This window comes from Heliconius melpomene, chromosome 21 (genome assembly GCF_056956725.1).
Source record: "Heliconius melpomene rosina isolate 202511_hmr_F chromosome 21, ASM5695672v1, whole genome shotgun sequence".
Taxonomy (NCBI): Eukaryota; Metazoa; Arthropoda; class Insecta; order Lepidoptera; family Nymphalidae; genus Heliconius; species Heliconius melpomene.
This window is the reverse complement of record NC_140409.1, coordinates 7,172,161-7,198,207: the sequence shown is the minus strand read 5'-3', so window position 1 is coordinate 7,198,207 and position 26,047 is coordinate 7,172,161. Positions and strand designations below refer to the sequence as shown.

The window sequence follows — 26,047 nt, the reverse complement described above, 5'->3', positions numbered from 1 at the left end:
TATTATGTACTTTACTGTTATTTAGATGTTTAGAAGTAATTAAATAATTATGGTAATTTTTATTTATATTGTATTGTTTATTATAATTAAACTTTACTAATGATATGTTTTTTATTCATTTCTTTTTCTATGAAAATGTTTTTTTTTTACTATAGATTAGTCAATAATATAATTTAAATTACAAACAATGAAAACAATATTCTTTTTGTATTTAAAGAAAAGTAATTCTTCATTTGATGAATATTTGGACAAATTTAAAATTGTTTTTACTATAAAACTATATTTATTTAATAATGAAAAATAATGTTCATACAGAGTCTTCTGAATGTGTCCCATAAAGTTAAGATGTGGAACGTTTTGAAATTCACGCACACAGATTGAACTTTGACTAATTTAACCCAGTGAGAAGGATCAGAAGAATCGAATCGGAAAATTTCGCAAAAAATTGCCCCGCCGTGCACAGCATGTGGCGGAACGAAAGAAGTATATTTTTGGCATTTTATTTACTGCCATCTATCGTTAGTTATATTAATTTAAGGTAAAGTTAAAGGTTAAAGTTATGGTAAACTCTACATTATTTTAAACAACAGATGGCGCCAGTTAGTCTTATCTTAGTATTGTTAATAAAAAAATAAACATCGATATAATTAACAAAGCATAATTACAAGAGTAAATCATAAATTTAATTCACGAAGAACTTTTTTGCAGATGAAATCAAAATGACTGAACTAAGTTGCTATCTTTCTTCGATAAAAATGTTAAGAAAATTTAATTGAATTTTAAAATAAAATAAAACATAGGTAGTGATCTACTTACAATTATTACATAATCAATATATAAGAATTATATATACACTTGGCAAAAAAATATTTCAGTAGAACTTATATTTTTTTTAATTTAAATATTTATTTATAGTGACACCTAGTGAGACAAAAGATAACTTTATCGTAAATTTTTCAAAATGGTATATTTGGATACTACATAGTTCCATGAGATGCAATATATTAAAGAGGGATGATAAGCTAGTATTTATAAGTAGTATACTTATAAGTAGTAGTTATAATTAAACTATATTTTTTGTTGAATTTAATACTTTTCCTACCTTCTTATCTATCTCTTTCTATCATCTTTTTTTAAAATTTTATTTATATGTTTAAGTAAATTAAATTTACTTATACGATTTTTTTCAACAAACTTCTGATAGATAGCACTACTAGTATCGTATGAAAGGAAATCTAAGGCACTATTGGTCTGAGATCCCATCGCTTAAATCTGCAGGGATGTGTTTTTTAATGAAACTCAAAAAATGATACTCAGAAATGATAATACATAATTAATAGAATAGGTTACTGCTTACAAGAATCCTGCCGCAATCACCTTTACCTCAAACTTTTATACTACCTCTATTAATAAGTCGGCAAATAGAATAATATAAAATAATAAAAGAGGTGGTGATAATTCACTGTATTTTTGCTCTCTTGTAAAATTTAGAAAATGTAGATACGTTCATTTGTCTCTTATGCCGCGATAGAGATGTTTCAAAAACCATTTTATTATAAGAAATTTCAATAAATGCATTTTAAGTCGAGTAGTAGAGTACTAGAACTCTATCACAATTTTATGTAAATTGATAAGTATCTATATCATATAAAACAAAAAGAGGTCAAATGCAACTCGAACTCGTCCTCTTAGGGTTCCGTAACAATTTCAGGATTATAGGTCAATAGGAAGTAGGTACAGTTTATAAAATTGATAAACTTAAGCTTACTTCAATAATCGACTGCCTTCATGGCGCAGCGACATAGGGATATGGCTGTAACACGACGGTTGTGGGGTCGATCCCCACCTGAGGAACGAAATATTTATTTACATTTATATTTTCATTCCTTGTTCTGGTGTCGACACCAGCCTTGCCTGCCTTACCTCGAGGCAAAGAGCGGCGTTGAGTTTCGCCATTCACCACGCAATACCTCCAGAATTCGGCGAAAAGTGGAGAATGGAGTATCTTAACACTAGGTTCCCTCTGCCTACCCTGCTGTGTGCGGAATACAGCGTGAAGCTGATACTACAATAATAGTTTTTATCGGCAATATAAATATAATTTCATAATTATAGGCCAAAAGGACCCTATTGTAGTAAACCTGACAAATTTAAGTTTCTATTTATTTGTTATATTTTGTATTCTATAGTGCCAGATTTTACAAGGTCCATGGGAAGTGCCTACGCTATAAGTATTGATAAAGTAGCGAATTTCACAGAAAATGTACAGCAAAAGCGATGCAGAAATGCTCCTATCTTTTGATTGTGTTATTTGAGAAGCTTAATTTCTCCTCCTTTGTCTCCAGAGCTCGTGGTGGTAGATCCTGGATATTTGATATTAATTTTAACGTGATATCTCCTTGCTATCCTGACATAAATAGTCTTGACAGTTGAACAGACGGAGAACTCACTGAGATATGTACTCTACCATGATAATTTATTTAACAGATTACACTAATAACTTTAATAATAATGTCATTAAAACTAGATGACGTAGTATATACAACTGGAAACACTCCACACTACATAGGTAACAAAAATTATCTATTGTCATTTCAATCTGTAATTTGTAATATTAAATACTTTCAGAGATTTTTTTTAGCTTTACTCTTTATCCCGCACATAGTAGGCTAGGCAGAGTGAACTGGGAACCAAGTGTTACTACACTCCGTTTTCATTAAGAAACTTCCGTTTCCCACTTTCTGCATAATTCTGGAAGCATGATGAGGGGCGGAACTGATCGCCGCGCTTTGACTCGACACTAGATCGAAGAAATGAAAATATTAAATATTCCATCATTTCCTCGAGTGGGAATCGAACCCCACAACCTGCTGTGCTTACAGTCACACGCTCCACGATCTCAGGGAGAAATATTATTAATTAGGTATATTATGAGAGCTGTTATTTCAATAATATTATAATAAATAGGTATATATGAATAAAATACATGACCATTCAGTCTATTAAAAAAATAAATTAAAGACGATTTTTCATTTGTTTTATTCATTCCCAAGTACAATAACATCTATATAATGGTACTACGTCTAAATGGAGTCATTTCGACACATGCAATAAATTAAAAATAATGATTCTTCAATAAATAATAAATAATCTTGTAAATAAATCATTTTAAAATAATAGTGACTGGGAACATGTTTTATAAAATAAAATCACAATAAGGTAACTAAAGGTTATTCATTCATATATTTTTAACTAGTATTTAGAGACTTTACCTACAGTTTTTATCTTCTAATTAAAATATACCCAGGAAATTACATTATTCCTGTGAAATAATTCTCAAACAAAAACATAGCCTAAGATTAATTAATTCTCAAATTATTCATACAATTTAAGTTATATTAATACATTTTTGTAAATTAAAGAAAGAAACCTAATATACAGCAGATATTTTATTAAATTAATTATTATTATATTTTCTACAATTTATGCATAATAATACGATTGCACTTTTTATATATTATCTACTTTATATACAATATGTTTGGATTCAAAACTTGTTGACACAATGTGTACATGTTCTAAGAGATTTTTAGAAAATTTTCGAAGTTTTTCCATTACTTGTTTACTTATATATAAATTAAACAACCACCACACCCACCGAACTACTAACCACTAACTTAAGTTTGTTTTATGCAATGAATCTAAAGAATTTGGAGTCAAAATATATACCATAAAATTATTTATTCTAAGGACATAAATGGTATTCTATAAAAGTAAACTATGCTTGAAAATAATACGTATTTATTCGAAAATCTTCTATAACTCTCTTTCGTCTAGTCATATTAGGATTATTATTTATATAAAAACATTTTGAAACAGTACATGGATTTTGCAGGCCTTTTTGTATTGGTTTTAAATGTACCGAAAGAGTATTTATGTTACCGGCAATCTGTATAGTTCAGGTATTCTATACAATATCTCAACAATGTATAGAATTCCTGGGACGTCCAGGCGATATATGAAATATCGTGAATATTATTGTCAATTACATACTTTATCTAGGTAATGTCTAAAACCTCTATGGATTGAATATAGTATTTGGTGTTCCATGAAATTGTTAATGATAATGGTCTATATTTCTCTATTTCAGCTACCGACTTGGCGGTTTTTAAGTGCAGGTTAGTTTAAAGCTTAAAAAAACTAACCGAACATAACATGCACTGAAAGTCCGCTAAATCCGCGTTTATTGCCTAAACTTACGTCTGTCCTTCCTTGTCCTATACATGCATTGGGTATTGTATAGAATACCTAGGCAAAGTATAAAATAAATAATATTTTACACATTATTTACACGTTTTAGATATTTCATACATTTCCAAGATATCGTAAAAAATACCGAATTGTACAGATTACGGGTAACTTACGAATTTGAATAAATCTCGCATATAAATGGCATGGCACAATTCATTACTACTTCTAGAGATATTAAGATTTCAAACTTTCATAATTAAATTCAACATCATTGAAATTAATAATATTTATCATTATACTACAACTTATATAAAAATTTATACATATTAATACTGAAATAACTATCCCCATTTAGATTTTCCGTGATAAATGTTCGATTTAAAAAAGTAGGCATTTACAAAATTTCCAAATTAGGGGAAAATATGACAAAATTACATATCTGGCTCTCAAAAATATAATTACAGAGAATTTGGTTAGCCATATACATTTTTATCTTTTGATCAATTGTTATAGCTTTTTGTCGGTCGTATAATTTCATCCGCACTATTGTATTTTAGACATTTTAATAAAAAATATATGAGTTATTATTATTTTTCAGGAAATCCATAAGAAGTTTAGATAATATATTCGGTAATATTATGTAATTATTAAAATTTTTAATACTTGACTTTCTAAATAAATAATACAATTCTACTTAATTAATGAGTATCTAGTATTTACATTTTGATAGAAGACTAGTCCCGAGTCACATAATTATAATCGCATCACAAAAATTAAAGTTTGAGAAACACAATGTTTAGATTTCTTTCTGCAGGTATGTATACCCTGAGAATATATTAATAAGAGACAATGACTATTAAAGGCGATGGTTTACGAATTCTCTCCTCAATTCATGTTTTATCATATCTGAAGACTTAAAGATAACAAAGAGGATAATTTTATCTACGTCAAAATATTCGTACAGCCTTAACTATTTTTTATATACGCCTTACAATGTTTTGCCGAAGTTCAGCATACATCACATCTATAAAAATAAAATAATTAGTTTGACATCGACTGGTATCGCCACGGAATGTCATGGGTTTCATGGTTTCAGTAGGCCGGTCATGCGTAGTGCGGATAGGAGCCCAGGTGTGACGTCACATGGGGAGGAGCCATAGAGTGGGGGGAGTAGAGGTTACCGCCACCCCCGCCCCAGTTACTCCATGAGGCTGACGGGAATATTGACGCTGAAACAAAGTTTGCTAGCCTAAGTTAATATTAATTGCAAGGGTAATGCTTAGGAACACAATACACCTCAATAAGCATTTTGTTTGAAATATATGATTACATAAAAACATAATATTCGCTGTTCTAGAAATAGGTTTCTATCGCATAGCCAAAAATTTGCCACGAAAGAAATTCTAGAATATATTTTTATTTTAGTTTTTTTCAAGCTTTTGTTGTTCAGATACGCCTTACTATTAATATATACCTAATATTAACCCTAAATCTTCCTCTTGTTCCAAAACAGTCTGAACTAGCTAAATATTTTGAAAAACAATATCAAAACTTGAAATCCCAAGAAATAGGTTCACCCACCGCCACAGACAGCTACTGAGAAAATGAATGTTTATTCCATTAAGTCAAGTGCGTGAAGCGGGGCATGGCGATGACATCCCGCCTCGAGCTGAACGTCAATATTTGGTCAGCTAGTGTACATTAGCATTGGATGCAGATTACACTTTGCTGTTGAAGGGTGCATGATATTACTTCTTATTTATACTTCGATTTTAAGGATTTTTCTCCAAAAAAGGCTTTTACGCTCAAAAGCTGCTACTTTTCAAGAAGAGAAGGTTAAATATTATGTAATTTATTCTTTCAAATTACTGTGCGACGTTGCAAAAAATATTATTCTATGTATTTATGTTCTACATTATTTTTAACGGCGTCAACTAATTCTCTTTTATGCTTGGAATGTAAAGAACGATATCAGCAACTACACTAATTATTGTTATTTGATTCCGATCTCAATAAAAAGTTAGTATTAATTTGTCATCATTAATTGTAGATTGATAATAACAGTAAGGCGTGATCAATTTTTTTAAAAGGGCAATAATAATTTATTATTTGTGAAATAACTTTCGTAGCATAGCACACGAAGTAAATTCGCATAGTTTTAACGCATAAAATAGAAATAGTGATAAAAAAAAAAACAATTTTTACCTGTCGAAGTCGGCATAGCTGCATGTGGAGCCATGAAAGAAGATAGCTTAGCAGAGTGGTGGTAAGAGCTCATGAACAAGTCGCTCTGGTACTTATAAGCTGGGTCGCTGGCCGCTGGCTGAGTGGCCGCAGCTAGCCCTTGGAAATCGAACTTGTACGCATATCTTTTACCATGCACCTTCGTCATAATATTCTTGTCGTAGTAATATCTGCACAAATTTAGCTTTATTAAAAAATAAGATTAAATTAAATATAACCATATTAGTAATATCGCAAGGCAAGAAAAGCGCTTAGCAAAAGTGGGTACCCAAACATCGCAATGCCTATCAACAAAACGATTCCAGTTTGCATTTCGCGTTGTTGTTACCTTAAAGCACGGCTAAGTTTGTCATAGTTCATGTTGGGCTTGGACTTGCGTTCTCCCCACCGGCGGGCCACCTCGTCTGGATCGGTCAGTTTGAATTCACCGTTAGTCCCCTCCCATGTGATACAACCTGCGTTGCTGGAGTCACTCAACAGCTCCAATAAAAATTGCCAAAGTTGTATCTGACCAGATCCTGCGAATAAATGGCTGTAATTAATTAAAACAGATTGTTTTATGTTTTTAATATATAAAAGAAGGGTTGTATAGAAATCAGAAGAAGCTGAAGCTGAAAGTTTAATTTCTTCATCTCACCTCTTAAAACGAAAGTAAACTAACTTATAATTACTTTAACTTCTGCTTTTGCAAAAGACAAGTTCTATAGTGATTCCTTATAATTTGCAAATTCTAGTTATCTAACTTTCATAAGGCGTCGATTTACTAGGTATTCCTACTAAAAACTTTAATATCACACACAGATATTTTTCTACGATTTATATTATTATTTATAGTAACTGGAAATGTTTAAAAAAACATTTATTCATAGCTGACAAACATCTAAACTAATGTAACGCGTATTCTATAGGACCTATAGGTACTTAGCGAAACGAAAAGTATAATGTGTAGGGTTGGCCCCGCATGTTGCGATATTGGGCGGCTATGTTCTGAATACGCACGACTTGAGGCGAACTCGCCCAGCTGTAACCAAGTACTGATAGCAAAAAAATATTTGTTGTGATTTTCATTTTCAAAATCGATCGATAGATATAAATATTAAGGTGGAATTTTGATTACTTTTTCATAAAAAGAAACATGCTAACATAATCTGATATTCAAATATGGTCACGCTGTATCCCGCAGACAGCAGGATAGGCAGAGGGAATCTAGTGTTAAGATACTCCGTACCCCACTTTCTGCCGAATTCTGGAGGCATTGCGTGATGAGTGACAGAACTCAACGCCACGCTCTGCCTCGACACCAGAACGAAGAAATGGAAATATAAACGTAAATAAATACCATCGAAATATGGTAATGTGCATTATATTTATTTTATTAATTTAATCTTTTTTTCGATATAAATTATGACTGTGCGTGCCTATTCTACTCCTCGATCCGTGTTGTTTAAATTTTTTATTTCACATACTAATATATAGATTATTAATCATTAAGTTTCATTCATTAATTTGGTTTGTTCAAGTAAAATTGAATTTTTACAAAACGTTTGTTTAGTCAGGCATTTTCCATATAGGTATATAAATAGAAATGTTTATGCCAACTTCGTGAAATGTCAAGCATATTTTATAAGTCTCATGTAGATAAGACTCTACATCTCATTTCAACTGTAGAGATATTTATTAGACCTAAGGCGTTCATATTAAATAAACAATACTAATATAAATACTTATATTAATAATAATATTAATATTAATATTACTTTTAATACTAAAAGAAAAAATAATTGAAAAATAATTAAGGTGCGCGGGATGCAGCGTGATTAGCGTGAAAGCGTGAAATTATTCGTTGTTAATATTATCTTTTCTGCGTACACTATAAGAGGCGGTCAGGTCACACGAGCGTAGCATCCCAGTGATTTATACCCAATCGATTATGTCGAAGTCACAACGTTTGCGCTCGCCTCTCGCCTCACTGGGAGCTTGAGGCATTGTCTGCTAAGCCTCATCGGTTTTACGACTTGCAATTAATTGTACGTAAAGCTATCATCTATTGTACTATACATTGCCATTACTAAAATAACTTTTATGTTACTGCTGATTTTTTTTAGGTTCACACTCTACCTTGCATGCAGTAGGGTAAGCAAGTTTTATACGATAATTAAATATTTTAATATTACGTTAATTAAATATGTATTATTATTGAATAACTGTGATTTTTAAGACGATGTCCATATTATATTACGCAAAGATTGCGGGTTCAACTTTCATCAGTCAACACCAGTTAGATACCGTTCATAGTTAAATATGAATATATAATATGAATGAAATATGAATTTATTTTAGTCACAATGACTCTATTTTCTCCGACGTGGGCACAGGAATATTCTGGTATGGGCACTGCCACCCGGCCCCCCCAGTTCCTGCGCCCACGTCGGTCACAGGTGAGATAAGGGCGTGGGAAAGGCTCGCAATTACGCAGCGCCACGTGCTGTGACTGTCTCACGAAATGCACGCGTGTCTACTGACTAAGCTAAGTAATGTAATTATATGCTGCAGCCGGTAGTTGTAGCGTTGGCTAAGGTAATTTATATTCATTTGTAAGTTTTTTTTAATTTCACAACAGTTTTTGGGGTTGGAATGTGCACGAAAGTTATTTTTTTACAAAAAAATACATTATTTATTGTATCCTGATTTGTAATTTAAAAAAAATATCAATTTAAAATTTGTCATCCTGTTAAGTTCATCTTATTTAATTCAAAGTAGTATATAAATAAATGTTTCATTCATAGAAGTAAGTCAGGATTGGGCACAAGGCGGGCAACGGAAGTGTCTTAATAGGAACGGAGTGTCTTAACACTAAGTTCCCTGGTTCTCTAAATCTGCTATGTGTGGGATACAAAAAAATAATACAAAAAAAATATTCTTATACATTATTTTTATCTATCATGTTAAAACACTTAAACTCTGAACACAATCGATTATATCAAATAATCGATGTTGATTAATTTATTACCCCAGGTGGTAATATCATAACCCTACAATCACTGTTGCCCTATTAACATTTGACTTTTATACAAGGGTCGATCTATACAGATAATTTACTCGTATATTGTATGTGATATACACATGAACTCTGTTCCCACATGGACGCTATCAAATCCATCTAAAAGTGGTTGCGTGTTACCCACTAGTTTGCTTAGTCGCCCTGGTGAGTTTCTTTTACTTGAAAAACATAATTTATTTTTCCAGTACATTTTGAATGTATTTTTTTACCTGAATTTGCCAGACGACTGCTTGTAGGACCAAACATCTGGTATGGATCTGCAAGGAGAAGGTAAGATTGAAATTATTTCATTCTATTATTTTAAAATTAAAAATAATTACTTAAATCTACTTTACATTTTATAATACGATCATTCCACTATTAAATAATATAAATATAGCTATTATGTTCTAAAATATAAATATATTTTCTATACAGTTTATTTTAATTTTTATTCTTTCACAAGGTCAAAGATCAAAGGTCAACAGATCAAAGCTGAGCTTTACATTGGTGTGAGTTTCATAAAGTAACATTGAACTTGCCTGGTCAAAATATTGCTACAAAAACTTACTCTACGACTCTGGTACTGATAGCAGTTCTTATTTTATACTCAACCCGTAGTCATAGGGGTGGGTCATAATTATCCACGCGTTTTTACTTTGGCTATAATTCTACAAAGATTCATACGATGTTGCTGATCTTCTCAGTAACTGGAGTTATTAGGTCTCTCTACCGTATGTGACAGGAAATCAATCAAATAGCATCCGCGTTGAGAGCTACAAGAGTTACAACGTGAAAAAGGCAAATATGATCTAAACCTACAGTTCGTGTAATGATTTTATGCTATACTTTTAAAGATTTATAGTTTAATTTTTTGTAGTTTATTGTTATTTTTATGCTTTTTAAAAGCATAAAATATATTATCTTTAGCTATTGCATTATTTTGTGATATTATGCTACTTTTATTTTTTCAATATTATGAGTAATTGTAGACCGTGCAGAATCCGATACTAATAATTTTATCATATTTATGTATCCAATTTAGTAAACATAGCTTTACCTAAATTAAATTAAAAAACAATATTATTATTAATTAAAAGCATTTATATCAATATATGCTATGAAAAAAAAATCGTCATCCCGGATTGACTGCTTTGTGAAGAAAACATTTTTCTTATCTAGAGGTATCTAGGCTATAAAGATAGTTGTAGCCTTGACAACAAATAAACAACAAAACCGAAAAAAGCCAGATTCAGTGCATAGATTGCATTTAAAGCAGGCGTAATGAGTTCAACGTGCAGCCCTCTGAATTAGCATAGATAATACTGGCCACCGATCGTGGAATGGTGGACCAAGTAATGTGTTTTACTTTTAATATATTTTATGGTCATGAGAATTAGAACCACATTCGCATAAAAACAATTTTATTGGTATTTTCGAATTCTTTATGTAGATAACTTTTACAATTTACTGTTTTTATCTACACTAGAATGATAATTTTGGATAAGTGAAGAAGTACACAGTTTGATAGACACAAGTTTTGTGTTCAAAATACTATTTGCTATTAAATTGCATTGAATCAATATTTAATTACGAAACTATAAGCAAATTGATTGAAATTATTGGTTGAGGACTGAAGTACCTACCTAGTTATTTTTAATACCCAAGGACCGTTTTTTTACCTATATAAAAAGGTATGATATTTTCGAATTTTATTTTGAACATTTTGTTTAGTAATTATCCATTGAATTCACAATGGCCATGGAAATCGTTGAAACAATAATCAAGTCCTTCTCTAGAAATAAAAATATAACTCTCAGACGAAAATAGTTATAATTGCATCCAAATAAAGACTTAAATCTTTCAAATTCCAAATAACAGAAGTAGATGTTAATATGTAACTGTATATTGAAATAGAAACAAAAGGGCCCCCCGAGTACTGTTCGCGGCTTTGTTAATATTATAATAAAGTAATAGTTAATGATACTTGTATTACTGTTGGGCTATAAAGTAGGGAGCCTTAACGAATCGTGCCTGTGACTAATAGATTTGAATATGCCATAAATGCTGCAATGCTTATGGCAGCCGAGTGTCAACGAAGGGAAAATCTTATACTTATTATTTTTTGTTTTGCTCGTTTCGTTCGTCACGTGTCAAGATAGGCAGTGTTAAGATCCGTGGGGAGTGCGGATACTGTTTGTGGAGTTTTTATTGTTGAATGGCGAAACTTAACGCCGCTTTTTAATATCGAATATTTCATTTCAGTATTAGTTTACAGTCTGTGCTCCTGCGTCACGGCTGGCCTCACTGGACGATTTTCCTCTAGTTATAATTTTAGATAGCATTACGCAAATTAATAAGGCTTAAATATTGGTGTAATTTTATACAATTCATAATTCATTCGTAACTAGACAGATTAAGGTAAAATTGTGTTTATGTAAAAAAAAGATAATAAAAAGTATATAGGTACTTTGGTCCTCATTTTCTGTTTTACGAAAAATAAAATAACCTGCTCATTTGAAGGGTTATTTATTCGCTTTTCTTTCGTTACAGATTTTACTTACGTTTCGTTAAGTCCTTTAAAACATAATTTCATAATTGATACATTAATAATAATAACAATATAATGTCTTAGATGGAATGAAACAAATTGCAATATCTATTAACTATTGTGAAACCTCTAAATTACTTAAAAAATAAGTTATTGCCATTTAAAAGTAATCGGGCCGTAAAAGTAGATATCCCAGTTCATACCGCCAACCATATCTCGAGGTAAATACCATTCGTAAAAGTAATATCTATATCTTCTTCGAGTATGACAGTAGGTTATACGTGGAACGCATAGTTGAAAATTAAACATTGTACTGCGAAAAAGATCACTTTCGTAAGACGTTCCTCGTAGTATTATGCATGTAGGCATTCGTCGGATATTTAACCAACCCTGTAAAAATGTATGCTGATTTAGTTTCTATACTTACATCGATTTTGTAAAAACGTGTGAAAGAAAGAATATTGGATTTCTAATTTTCAATTTGGTCGGGTTTTGCGCACTAAAAAATATACATAGATTTTTTTGCGTCACGCGTTATGTCGTTATAGCAAGGTAGGCAGAGGCTAGTGCTAAGTTTCGGGAGGTATTGTGCATTGAGCGGAACTCAAGGCCACGCTTAGCCTCAAAACCAGAGCGAAGAAATTAAAATATCATATATTTAATTTCCTTTAAGAAACCACAATCTGTCACGTTTACAATCACTCATTGTGCTTCTGGGCCACAGCTGACCTCAAATAAATATATATTTTTTAAAATTAATTTAATTTGTGTCTAAAATAACGTAAAAAATAATGCTTTTTAATATAAATTCGGTCATTGTTCATTTTCAATAGATACTTAATAACTTACTCTAATTATAATTTTTCCCAAAACCTCCAGATGATCTTTATGTACGTGTACAAAAAAATGTATATCGCGTCGTTTGCAATCTCCAAATATATATTCACTATGTACAACTTCTATAATTGGTTAAAAAATAAAAAAAAAATAATTAAGAAATATTTTCAAGAGTTATATGATAGAAAAAAATATTTAAAAAAAAAGCGGAAAAAAATATTTTAATTAACTTCACGATTTATCCCTAGCGGGGTATCTAGGCTCTCACTCACCACTCACTCTTACTTCATAAATTTCTTTTGCCGTACTCATTCTTTCGATGTAACCAAACCGCTTCAACCATTTTTTACTGTAACATCCATTCTGTATCTGCCATTCTCTATATCTCTTCTTTGCGAATTCGCATCGCATTCGCATTTAAACTGACTCAATATATCCTACAAAGAGGTCACAGCATTCTTCTTTTTTCCATTCTTTGTTTGTAAAACACACCTTTAGCTGCAATAGAACAGCGTCGGCACCAGCATTGCAATGTGTACGGCAAAACGTTCAGCTATACTGATGTTTCAACTCCTCATCAATTTAACGAAGACACCATTAAGTCTCTTACCAGTGTCAATACTCTAGATAATAGAATTCCACTAAATTACCTGGGTCTGGTGGGGATCCTGTTAGTTGTACTTCACTGAGTGGCGTAAAATACTTCCAACATATCGTTTCACTAACTGCAATTCAATTTATATTGTGGAATAATTGATAATAATTGATTGTATTAATGTCGTTAACATAATATTAATGTTATACCAGTACCTAAGACAGTTAATATCAATAATTCAAATATACAGGATAACTGTGCACTGTACTTATACATTGTGAGGTATCCGTACAAACGGTAAGATTCATCTGAGAACTCACTTCTTCATTTAAATATACAGTTTTATTTAAAAACTATTTATATTATGATAATAAGATTTATAAATATTTGAATTACATTGAGTGTGACTAAGTTAAACGTCGATACCCAGTTAAGTTTATATCTCTTTTAGAAGACTTTTGTTGTCTACGAAGACAGATTAATATCTCTTCATCACTTATTTTATTACTAATATTTAAGGAAAAAAATCAAATGAACCTGTAAAAATTGATTAATATTAATAAATTTGACCAAAATTCCACAAACGCATTTGGATAGTGTTTATATTTGTAAAATATGAACATTAACATAATATAAGTTTATTAATAGTTTGCATAAATAAGTAATAAACGAGGCTCTACGAAATGAAATATTCTCAACACGCAACACGTCACGGCAACACTTCTCAACACTAGATTCCCTATACCTACCCTGGTAAATTACGGGATATAGCGTGAAGCTGAAAAAAAAATAATAAAAAAAGAATATGAAACACTTCAATAAAAGGACGTGACGGTAAAAGCAAAAGACAATTAATCAACAATTGTTACTCAAGTATGCAAAACAAATGATAGTCGTCTATTTTACTCAATCGGTGGTAGTGTAAATTGATCTGATAGTGTCAATAGTGTTAACATGCCTACATTTGGATATTACATATTTTTCTTTATACAAAGTAGTATTATCATTGTTATTTGTATGTATGTATGTATGCTGAAAATGTGAATTAATACATATATAATTAAATATATTTTATTAGTTTTAGTGGTGACGCTATGTGGTGGATGGAGAGCGATTCCAGCTAATCAGGCAACGTTCGCGTTGAGGTCAGATTATGAAGAAGATCACGATGTGGCAGATGAGAGACTACCTCGAGGTATGTGAGGTGACGAAATACGATTTTTTAAGAACTTAAATATAATTTTCTAAAAATACGTATGAAATTTTGTACATAGCAAGATTTGAAAATGCGCCTCTTGGAAACTGTCCTAGCCACTAAGCCATATGTTCTTATCAAGCTACGTTATTGTACGCTTGCTACGACTTTTTTATATTTTCCAAAACCTATTCAAGTTTTTATACGTTTTCTAAGAAAGTTTTATTTTTCAGTAGAGAAGAATAACACTTTAATGATGTGCAGGATAGGCAGAGGGAACATGGGAATCTAGTATTAAGATACTCCGAATTCTGGCTGAATTCAATGAAAAAAAAAATAATGCCTCTCTGAAGATAATGCTTCTTGGACTATATAAATTTTTTATATGTTCTAAGTATTAGTCTGAGAGCAGTAGATTTGTTGTATTTTCATTCGAATAAACCAGGTGTTTGTTAGTTTATAAATAAAACACACAATATCGATCACTGTGTACAGTTTACAAACAAGCTCTTGTTGATATGATGCTATAAAGACCTCACTATGTGAAATATGCTTCTCAGCAATCAATATATTATGCTAGCGAACGCTCGCAGCTTCGCTTGCTTATTTAGGGGTGAATTCTGATAAACCATAAAACACGTGTTTAATGAAGTATTTTTAAGAGTCTCAATTTCAAATTTTATAAAAATCGGTGGCGATTTAAAAAAAAACCATACAAACTTTCAACCCCTACTTCACCCCTTTAGGGTTAAAATTTTTCAAAATCCCGTCTTAGTGGATGTCCAGATTACGAAAGAAAACATCTGTCCAAATTTCACGTTTCTATGCACAGCGGTTACGCCTGTGCGTGCGCCTTACCTCAGTCAGTGAGGACAAGTCCTTTTATATATATAGACTAGCGGACGCGCGCAGCTTCGCTTGCGTATTTAGGGTAGAATTCTAATAACCCATGAAACATGTGTTCCATGAAATATTTTTAAGAATCTAAATTTCAAATTTTATAAAAATCGGTTGCGATTTTTAGATTTTTCCATACAAACTTTCAACCCCTTATTTGCACCCTTAGAGGGAGAATTCTAGAAAACCATGAAACACGTGTTCAATCAAATACTTTTAAAAATCTAAATTTTAAATTTTATAGAAATCGGTGCCGATTTTATTTTTTTTCCATACAAACTTTGAACCCCTATTTCACCCCTTTAGGGTTAAAATTTTTCAAAATCCCTTCTTAGTGGATGTCCAGAATACGAAAGTAAACATCTGTCCAAATTTCACGTTCCTACCATCAGCGGTTACGGCTGTGCTTGCGTCTTACCTCAGTCAGTGAGGACAAGTCCTTTTATATATATAGATTATATTCAATTACAAGCGACCCGCCCGCTTAAACTATACTGACATTTATTTACTTATACGAATTACTTTCATGTTCTATCCATTTCTTCGCTCTGGTGTCGAGGCAAAGCAATGCTTTCAGAATTCGGCAGGAAGTGGGGAACTGAGCGTCTAAGCCCTGGGTTTCCTTCTGTGTGCGGGATACAACGTGAAGTTGTTTTTTTTATATATAAAACTATATACAAAGAGTTGTACGAGTATGTTATATATTAAATTGAAATTACAGATCAATTAAATTTCGTTTACAAATTTGGTTGGTGCGCCTCGGATGCAACAGCGAAGGTATATTTACGTAAAGTCATTAACATGACATTCCCCACGCGGGATTCGAGTCAAGTGACATACATATATGTAAGTATGGATAGATGCTCTATTTTTACAATAAGTTCTTTTGGCTTACCTTGCCAAACGAAAAGCTAGAATTATGTAATTTTTATTATAAGTATATTAAATACATAAATATTTTATTTTGTATTGAAATTCATTTATTTTTAACTAAAAAACGAAACTAGTTTCGATTTAAAGTATACTGGGAGAGTGTTTCTATTTAAAAACGAATTTAAAATTTCCATCATTCCGCTATTCTGTTATCACATCGTGTTTTTTTCTTAATAATTTAACTTTTTATTTTTGTGCTTGACAGTTACTCGCGAGGAAGCATACCATAAACTATTCTTTACAGTGCCTAGTAATGAAGGCGTACGTTCCTTTGAAGTTCCTGTTTTACAGAAATCGTTTGCCGTTGTACTACTGTCAAGGCGAAGTGTATATTCTTATGTTAAATACCATAAATAAATTTCAAATACATGAATTTTATTTACAGACAAAGCTAAATATGCCTGTTAACTTTTCTTTTGAGTTTTACCATCCGACAGCGTTGTAATTTATAACGAATTAAATTATTAAAGCAATTATTATAAACTTGTCTCTTATTACCTGTTGTACTGACTTACTTACTCTTTTTTTTTATATGGAATAGTCTTGCGTTTGACCGCATCAAGTCTGGTGGTGCACGCTTACCTAGAAGATATCTATTCACCCTATCTTTGAAAACCCCCACATTGTATGTCACAGGAAATACAGATGCCGGCAGTGAGTTCCAATCTCTCGCAGTGCGGATAAAGAATGTAGCCTCAAAGCGTTTCGTTAAAAAATAAAACACAGACAGTGATGCAACCCTACGCCGGTGGCTAAGGCTCTGCAGTTGAGTTTCAACAAGAGTCCCGTCATTGATTAGCCTTCTGGCTCGTCTCTCAACTGACTCTAAGGTCTGTAATTGGTACTTGGCAGAACCATCCCATAAATGAGAGCAGTACTCCATACATGGTCTAACTTGTGCTTTATACAGTGTGAGAAGATGTTGAGGTGTAAAGTATTGTCTCACCTTGGACTCTACGACTAATGTTTATTAAGAGGTTTCTTTATTTAGATGTTGCTTTTAATTTTTTTTTGTGTTGTGTAACAACACTGAAAACACAATGTGTGTATATAAATAAATACAATATAATAAAATTTGATTCCCATTCGAGGAAATGGGAGCGGAGTGTCTTGACATTAGGCTCTCTCTGCCTTACTCTGCTACTTGCGGAATACAGGAAGGTGAAAAAATAATAATATTAAAAACTAATAATAATACATATGTTCGGATAAAATGGTGGCGATAAGTTCCGCGTGCATGTCTACACGGACGGATATTTTCCAACGTAGAGTTTTATAGCACGAAGATCTTTACTAAAAAGGAAAGATTTCTTGTTTGCTCTACTAAATATTACACATATTTAATTGGATTAAGTTGGCAAAATTTATTTCCTCTTATTATATTCACAATGTTCAATTGATTCGAGTAGTGCATGTAGACAAAACAAAAATTATAGTTTCTGAAACCAAAAAAAAAAAATCAGCTTCACGATGTATACCGCATACAGCAGGAAAGGCAGAGGGAACCTAGTGCTAAGACGCTCAGTTCCCCACTTTCTACCAAATTTTGGAGGCATTGCTTATTGAGTTACAGAACTCAACGCCGCGCTTTGCCTCGACACCAGAGGGAAGAAAGGGAAATATAAACGTAAATAAATATTTCATTCTTCGAGCGGGGATCGAACCCACAACCGTCGCGTTACAGTCACACCCTTGTGCCGCTGCGCGACGACGGCCTCTCTGAACCTATCTACAAGAATTATTTTATTCTACAAATCACCTTTTGATATATATATAGCAGTTACCTACCAAAACTTAACTTAATGCAATTTTATATCAATTAAAATTTATATTCCCACCGGAACGTTATTTTATTGTAAGTGGTTAAAATTTCATAAATAAATGAATCACAGCAACAGCTTAGTTGACTAAGCACTAACAAAAGACACGTTTTGAATAAAAAAAAAGTTGAAAATAACTGTTAAATGGAGGGTAGTTAAACGCCCCTGGAGGGCGAGGCGCGATCTAATCGAGATGATTATGATAAATGACTACTTGTGTTGGGGCGGGCGGGTTATTTTCCCAATTCTGAAACTGTATTTTTGATATAGCCGAATTTTATTTATATTTAATATAATATAAAATTATGTTTTAATTAGGTTATGTCAGTCAGCGTAGGATATTTATTTTATATAATTGTTATTTTTTTAGCATATATGATATACCTAAGCATTACATACTTGAAAGATGAAGAAAACAATGTATAGTGAAAATTTTACTTATTTTTAGTAATTTCCAATATTTTTCTACTATAAATTAAGATAACCTAATAAGTTACTCATAATTTTTTTTAATGCAATGGATCTTATGTTTATTCATTTGTACATATGTAGGTAGAGTTTTACTTAATTTTTCTCAGAGAAAGTACATAAAGTGCTTAAAATAGTAATAGTAATTTGTGAAATATTTCATATACAAAGTAATTTCTAATAATATGTAAATAGGTAAAATTTTTACTGATCACCGATCACCGAATGATTGAGCTCGCTAAATTGATAGCACTCGCATGAACGCACACAGTAATCGCATATTTCATTTTATTTTAAAACAAAAAATATACCTAATCACATTTATCTGCAAAAATACAGATAAATAGCAAAAAACAAAGTAATCAAATAAAATTATTTGCAACTTGTTAAAGTAATAGTGAAAATTTAAAAAGTCTTTATGGTTAATAAATAAAATTATCAGCTTCACGCACGTTAGTAAATAAAATTATAATAAGCATATTGAATACATTATAGAAGTAGACAATTTTTCAAGGGTAGTTTTCATATTCTTATTAATACTTTCTTAAATATTTTATGAAATATATACATCGATAAATTTATTAGGTAATATTTTCATTTCTTCGTTCTAGCACTAAGGCAATAGCCTGGGGTTGAATACCGCTACTCAACATGCAATTCCTCGAAAAAGTCAGCAGTGTCTGAACACTAGGTCCCCTCTGCTTACCCTGCTATAAGCTGGATACCATGAAGTTTTAAATCACAAAGGAATAATAATAATAAATTAATAAATAAAATAATTTGGACAGATGTGTACTTTCGGAATCTGGACATCCAACAAGAAGGGATTTTGAAAAATTTTAACACTAAAGAGGTGAAATAGGGGTTGAAAGTTTGTATGGAAAAAAAATTAAATCGGCACCGATTTTTATTAAATTTGAAATTTAGATTTTTAGAAGTATTTAATTGAACACGTGTTTCGTGGTTTATTAGAATTCACCCCTAAATAAGCGAGCGAAACCGCGCGCGTCCGCTAGTTACTTATAAAAACCATCCATTTCAATAGGAAACCCCAGAAATTTTTCACCTGAATACAAAACGAAGTTATGACTGCACCAAATGGAATTGACGAAATGTGATTACATTTTCAATTTGCAATAGATTGGGAGGTCGAGCTCACCTCTGCTACGAATTGTTACATGATTGTTTTATGATACAATTTCATATTTGCTTGATTGGAAATACACGTCGTACCAAAATATATGAGATTTGATAATAATTTTAACTTTAACTATTATATGAACTAAAATTATGAGTTTTTAAATATTTTTGAATGTTTCTGCCTTGATCAAAAAAAAATAAACATCAGCTTCACGCTGTAAGCCTCACACAGCAGGTTAGGCAGAGGGAACCTAGTGTTAATATACTCCGTTCCCTATTTTCCGTCGAATTCTTCGTCATTGCGTATCGAGTGCCTTAACACCAGAGCAAAGAAATAAAAATATGAATTTAAATAAATATTTCAATTAAAATAATAAAATATCTTAATAAATTATGAATTATAAATGTACAAGTTTCGATAATTATAGAAACGCAACGTTCTGTAGGAAGGGTTGAGGTACGAGTACACAATACACTATACAATAAGCAACATCCATACCTATATTATAAATTCGAAAGTTACTCTGTCTGTCTGTCTGTCTTTTACGCAATCAGGGCCAAACCGCCAATTTAATTGTGATAAAATATTCATATAGAGATACTTGAGGGTCTCGGGATGAACATAGGATACTTTTTTTTCTCATATTTGTAATATTTTCGATATATATCAATATATTAAAATACTTATTAATTTGACATGCAATTTATTCCGCCATGTTAATAACATCCGCCGTTGCTAAGCAACCATTTGCAAAGTTTGTTGTTAGAAAACGTCACCCAAAATGAGCTTGCGTAACGCATCTCTCTGTTGAAAACTGAATATTCGTATAGTTCAAGCGGGCGTAGCCGCGTCCGGGTCCACTAGTAATAAATATAACAAAGATAAAATAGAACAGTGTTGGCATTCTGTTTTCGCAAGATTCACTATATGAGTCCCCCGCGGTGTTGACAAGGGCGCTCTGGCGCTCTCCCGCGACGGTCAACACTGTGCCGCAAACAAACTACCCCTATAAGGCTACTATATGAAATTTATTGAGCCACTATAGCCAATAGTGTTTTCTGGTGTGATTTATTTTATAATTTTGTGATGTATTTCTACTTTATATGTTGTAGGGCCGTTTTTCTGAGAGTATCGAGAGAGTAAGGAGAAAAAAATATATGGACGAAATATATAAATTAATGTCGTGGCCATCGTGGCGCTGAATCAGAAGGGTAGGGAATGTAAATGTGACTGATTGTGGGTTCGATTCCTACTCGAGGAAAATTAAATGTTTACTTAAATTTATATTTTCATTGCACCGCTCTGGTGTCAATCTTAAACAGACCTCAAACTTCATTTGGCTGAAAACGGGCAACGGAATATCTTACCACTAGGTTCGCTCTGCCTACCCAGCTATATGCAAGATAGCAATATATTATTATATCCTTGCTACATAATTTGATCTAGCATATAAATAGTAGATATATTTATCAGTGAGGTAAAAGATAATGTTTTCCTTAAAATAAATAACTATAAACATAGTAAAGAAACTACGCTAACTCTAACGTTCGACTTAATTGCTCGAATCAGCGTCGAGTGGCTGGAAAGAGTGTTCCAGTATCACGTACGATGTTTGCAGTTAAATGAAATCAGTGTGAGGCTAATTCCCAAAGCACTTGGAACCCCTTCGAGTGATCGCTGCTCGCCAAATGAACCTCGTAATGTCTGCTTTTCTACTGTAATTACGCACCCATTACCGACAGTAATCTTTCTACTACTTTAAATAACAACAGATCAAAACAAAACCTTATGTGAACTAAGTAAAACTTAATTTCAAAAAATGACTGCAATACTGGCTGGCCTCATGGATACGTTTTACGGACGCGAAACAGTTCTTATTCCGATTGCCGAAAACCTAAAGTCGCTGATAGTCCGTAACGTCACAGGCATTTGAACCTTTCATCAATGTAATAAAGTATATATCGAAATGTCAGGCTGCACGAAGTAGGGGGTAGCCAGAGGCTCGAAGGAGTTAATGCGTGACGCACAAAAGACCAAATCACGACCCTCCCGACGTGGCCGCGGCGTCAAAGAAGAAATTTGTATTCCAATTATGACGCCACAGACACCCGTCGATCAATATCGTTGGCCATTTTAATGGTCTTTTTTTATGTATAATAGACTAATTTTAAAAGTAGGTAGGTATGTATCTACGGTTCCTAGGTAAAATATCGAAAGTGAAAAATTGGAAATTTCTTTTATTGCAGTTTTGAACTACTAATGAGGGTAGTTTTCGATTATAAACGTATACGTTTAAAAAAGGCACACAACGATTTATTTTAAATATAGAAAAAAAAATAATGAAAACTACCCTTATTAGTAATTCAATAAAAAACATTTGCTATTTTTCTCTTTCGATTCTTTGCTTAGGGACCATCGATATTTAAAGTTAATAATACTCATATATGAAGTACGACTTCATTTTTATTGACAACAAACATATATTTAAAATTTTATTTATTGCTGTTATTTACAATTAATTAACTGACGACAAAGTCGGAGCAGGTTCTTTACTTATATATTAAAAATACATAAATAAAGAAATATTGTGTTTTTATTCAAAAAGATTTTCTAATCACAACTTAAGTAGTTATAAGTTAATATTTATTTCACTTAGCAAGAACTGCTATCTTTCTTTATACAACGAGATTTCCAAAAACATTCTTGGTAAAATAATTCAAAAGAACAAAGGAGCAACGTCTACTGCAGCAATAAAATGATAATAAATGGATAATTACTGCATTACCATGTTCCAGAAAATGGGGAAGAATAGTATCGAAAAAGAACATATTTACCACGTTATAATCCTTATTATTGAGAACTTAAGAATCATGAGAATGTGTACTTAGAGAGAGAGAGTCCGGTGGAAAGACCCTACACTATTAGCCATTTGATTGCAATTTCTGCCCCGATTCAGGGATACGGATTCAATAAAGCTCACCCTGCAGATAAATTTTGACATTTCTATGTATTAGGACACACAATTATTGGTTGGTAATTGCTTTTGATCGTTTTGGGGATGACGTATTGGATGAAATCGTTCATATTTTTTATGAATAAGCTAAATTGGTTTTGTTTTCTTAATTAGATGCATTGTTTGAGTTGGAGTTATTTAATGTATCGTAAAAATAAAATATGAAAGCTTAGCGCGGCGCAGGAACAAAGGGTGTGATTGTGAAAACAACAGTCTGTGGGTTCGATTCCCACTCGAGGAATTGAAAAATTAAATAATTTCATTTTTTTGCTGTGGTCTCGAGGCAAGTTCGGCAAGTTGAGTTCAGCCACTCAACACGCAATCCCTCCAGAATTTGGCGGAAAATGGGGAACGGAGTCTCAACACAAGGTTTCCCCCAACCTCCCTGCTATTTACAAGATACAGTGTGACGCTAAAAAAAATCATTGAGTGAAATCATATGCCATTCAAAACTGATTGCCTATATCAAATTCTTTAAGAAAAAGAAACTTAAAATGCTGTATACTGTATTTCTCCAACTTCCTGTCAACTTATTTTGCTAAAACGTGTGACTTAGAATATTTGTACGATGTTTTTTATGTCTCCTACCCCTGTTTGCCAAGTTTGTTTGAGCAACGCGGTTTGTCTTTGGGTGGGACCGATCAAACGTCAGGCAAGCACTATAATAACATTGTATTATTGAGGAACAATTAAGCCCGTGTCACGGAACATATCTCGCGTGACGAAATTGAATGCATGCTAAGTATATATTAATGGGGTTTGGATGAAAGTGTTTCTGGAAAAAAATGTGCTTATTAACTGTTAAATGTGTTTTTAGACCTAAATTTATAAGTTCATATTATAAGATGTAAGTTGATGCCAGTCGTGAAGGCACAAGAGTGCAAAGTGTGAAGATTGTCATTCGAGGAAATTTATTATTTAATATTTTAATTTTCGTGGCCTTGGTGTCGAGACAAACCGTGGCATTGAGGTCCACCACTTAATAGACATTTCCTCCATAATTTAGCTGAAAATGGGGAACGCAGTGTTTTAACACTAGGTTCCCCATCTAACCTGCTGTTTGCAGGATACAGGGAGATAAGGGTGCTAAACGCTTAATTTTCTTTATTGTTTTGAATTAAAAAGGCAACAAAGTTTTACAAGCGCAAAACGCGACTTGCGTTACCATCAATTAAATATGCATGAATACTACTAGAGTGATAATATATAAAATATATCTAGAAAATGCCAACCAATATATGAAAAATTATCTCTGTTTACCTTGCATGGAATAGTAGATTTACTAAAGAAAAATTTCTTGCGTATTTAAGGGTTTTTGTAAAACATAGTCTCATACGGTTGAGTCGGCGCTTAGTACCGTTACTAATGAGACCGTTCTCATAGCGACGTTTGTTATTAACATGGCAGAATAAATTGCATGTCAAAATAGAAAATATTTTAATATATTAGTATATATGTGTAATGTAATGTTATATAGCCTATAGCACTTCTGAAGAATGCAGCTTTCATACAAAACAAAAACAAAGTAAATCGGTCTAGTAGATCCAGAGATCTTAGCGTTCAAACAAACAAACAAACTCTTCCGCTTTATTATATTAGTATAGATTTCTTATATTATTTTGTTCTAGGTGTATGTATGTACTACAAAACGATCGCGTGATAAAATGTTGCGTGGTTATTGAAGTGTCTTACGAACAGTATTCTTAGGCACCTTAGCCTCGTGTTTACTTGAGGTCATGAATATTTACGTAAATTATATTGATTTACGTCACGAATTGGGTAAATTCCTTTCTCTTGCTTATCACGTGTTTTTAAGTTGTTATTAAATAATTTGGTAAATATTAAAATAACTTTTGTTGAGCTTTATTTGAACTGAACTTTCACTGAACTATATTTTTTATTTTTAAAATCAATATAGAGACCCTAAGAAAACTAGATAAGTATGTAACAGTATCTTCAAACTCATAATCAAATTTTCATTATTTAATAGTAAATTAAGATTTTTTACAAACAATACTAATAATACGTAAGGAAAAATAGATATAATAACAGTATATATCTATATAAAAGCTGTGATATTATTTTATTTCGGCATTTGTAATCCGATACGGCTGGTGTCAAGAGTCACGTGGCCAGCGTTCACTCGGCGTACCCGCGCAAACAAGCCTATATCTAATGAAATAGAGAACTGACATCTGTCATGCTATGGTAAAAGCTACGATAAAGTTTGATATTTATACATGACTAGATACTGTTACTGCTGAAAACTGATAAAGTAAAATGCTTTTTATTTAAAGAAAATCCACATATATTTATTTAATCGTTAAATTGTTTCGGTATTTTATTATTATTTCAGCATAAAAAAAATTAATGTTTAAAAAATATTATGTATGTACATAGGTAATTTTTTTTAATTGCTGTTACAATTTTGTTTAATATTATAAATTTCTATCTGTACCTTTTATAAATTATCTTTTATAATATATGGATTACCCTCCAGAGAATATGTTGGAACATAACGGCGATGGGGGTCGAGGAACAAACAAAAGTGCTCTCTGGGTAACTGACCGTGGACAATAAACAGTTCGAATGTTTGTCTGGGACGGCCTTGCAAATGTATAAAAGAAAATATTGTAGTTCGTTACACAATTCCGTCCCTGATATTTTCTACAAACTCCTTTTGTTGCTTCACTACACAAGATAAGGCTTCAAAGAGTCTGGTTTTAGCTGTTTATCTATTTTAAATATCATTATGTACTCAGATCTTTTTTTTATTTCTAACATGAACTATAGAAGTCATAGTGATATGAGCGTTTATTACCTTCTCTTACAAATACTAACGTTTCGTGATTATAAGCTAAGACTTCTAAATAAATTTTCCTACTTCATTGCCTTAAATTAAATTGAACCAAAAGTTATAATTTTCCTTAATAACTGAGAAAATCCAATTACATATCCTGTTTCTGTATAAGTCACCGTCCACAAAAAAACACCAAACAACAATGCTCAAAAGTTATAGTGCCTATAACTAATATTGAAAAAACACGGTTGCCACCAACCAC

At 32.1% G+C, this 26,047-nt stretch overlaps 2 protein-coding genes across 5 annotated transcripts in view; one reads left to right on the top strand and one right to left on the bottom strand.

Moving 5' to 3' along the window:
- Positions 1-3,016: 3,016 nt before the first annotated feature.
- Positions 3,017-26,047, bottom strand: part of Ets65A (DNA-binding protein D-ETS-3) — a 65,046-nt gene continuing 42,015 nt past the window's right edge. For all 4 annotated transcript variants that reach the window (XM_085206311.1, XM_085206312.1, XM_085206309.1 and 1 more), the window contains exons 6-9: positions 9,766-9,813; positions 6,824-7,013; positions 6,457-6,665; positions 3,017-5,480 (exon numbers count right to left, since the gene is read on the bottom strand). In XM_085206311.1, coding sequence (XP_085062437.1) covers positions 5,356-5,480; positions 6,457-6,665; positions 6,824-7,013; positions 9,766-9,813 — 572 coding nt within the window. In that variant the 3' untranslated portion in view covers positions 3,017-5,355. The remainder of the gene's footprint in view (positions 5,481-6,456; positions 6,666-6,823; positions 7,014-9,765; positions 9,814-26,047) is intronic.
- On the top strand, positions 10,224-17,126 carry LOC146527086 (uncharacterized). Its single transcript, XM_085206017.1, has 4 exons — positions 10,224-10,269; positions 14,597-14,713; positions 16,332-16,456; positions 16,749-17,126. The coding sequence occupies exons 1-4, from the start codon at positions 10,224-10,226 to the stop codon at positions 16,986-16,988; spliced, it is 528 nt and encodes a 175-aa protein (XP_085062143.1). The 3' UTR covers positions 16,989-17,126.

What these genes read in the sequence shown, in the direction of transcription:
- LOC146527086 (XM_085206017.1), top strand. Translation starts at nt 10,224, where the DNA reads ATGTTGCTGATCTTCTCAGTAACTGGAGTTATTAGGTCTCTCTACC. An exon ending in AGTTATTAGGTCTCTCTACC is followed by an intron (nt 10,270 to 14,596) that starts GTATGTGACAGG and finishes ATATTTTATTAG; the next exon opens with TTTTAGTGGTGACGCTATGT. An exon ending in GTCAAGTGACATACATATAT is followed by an intron (nt 16,457 to 16,748) that starts GTAAGTATGGAT and finishes TGTGCTTGACAG; the next exon opens with TTACTCGCGAGGAAGCATAC.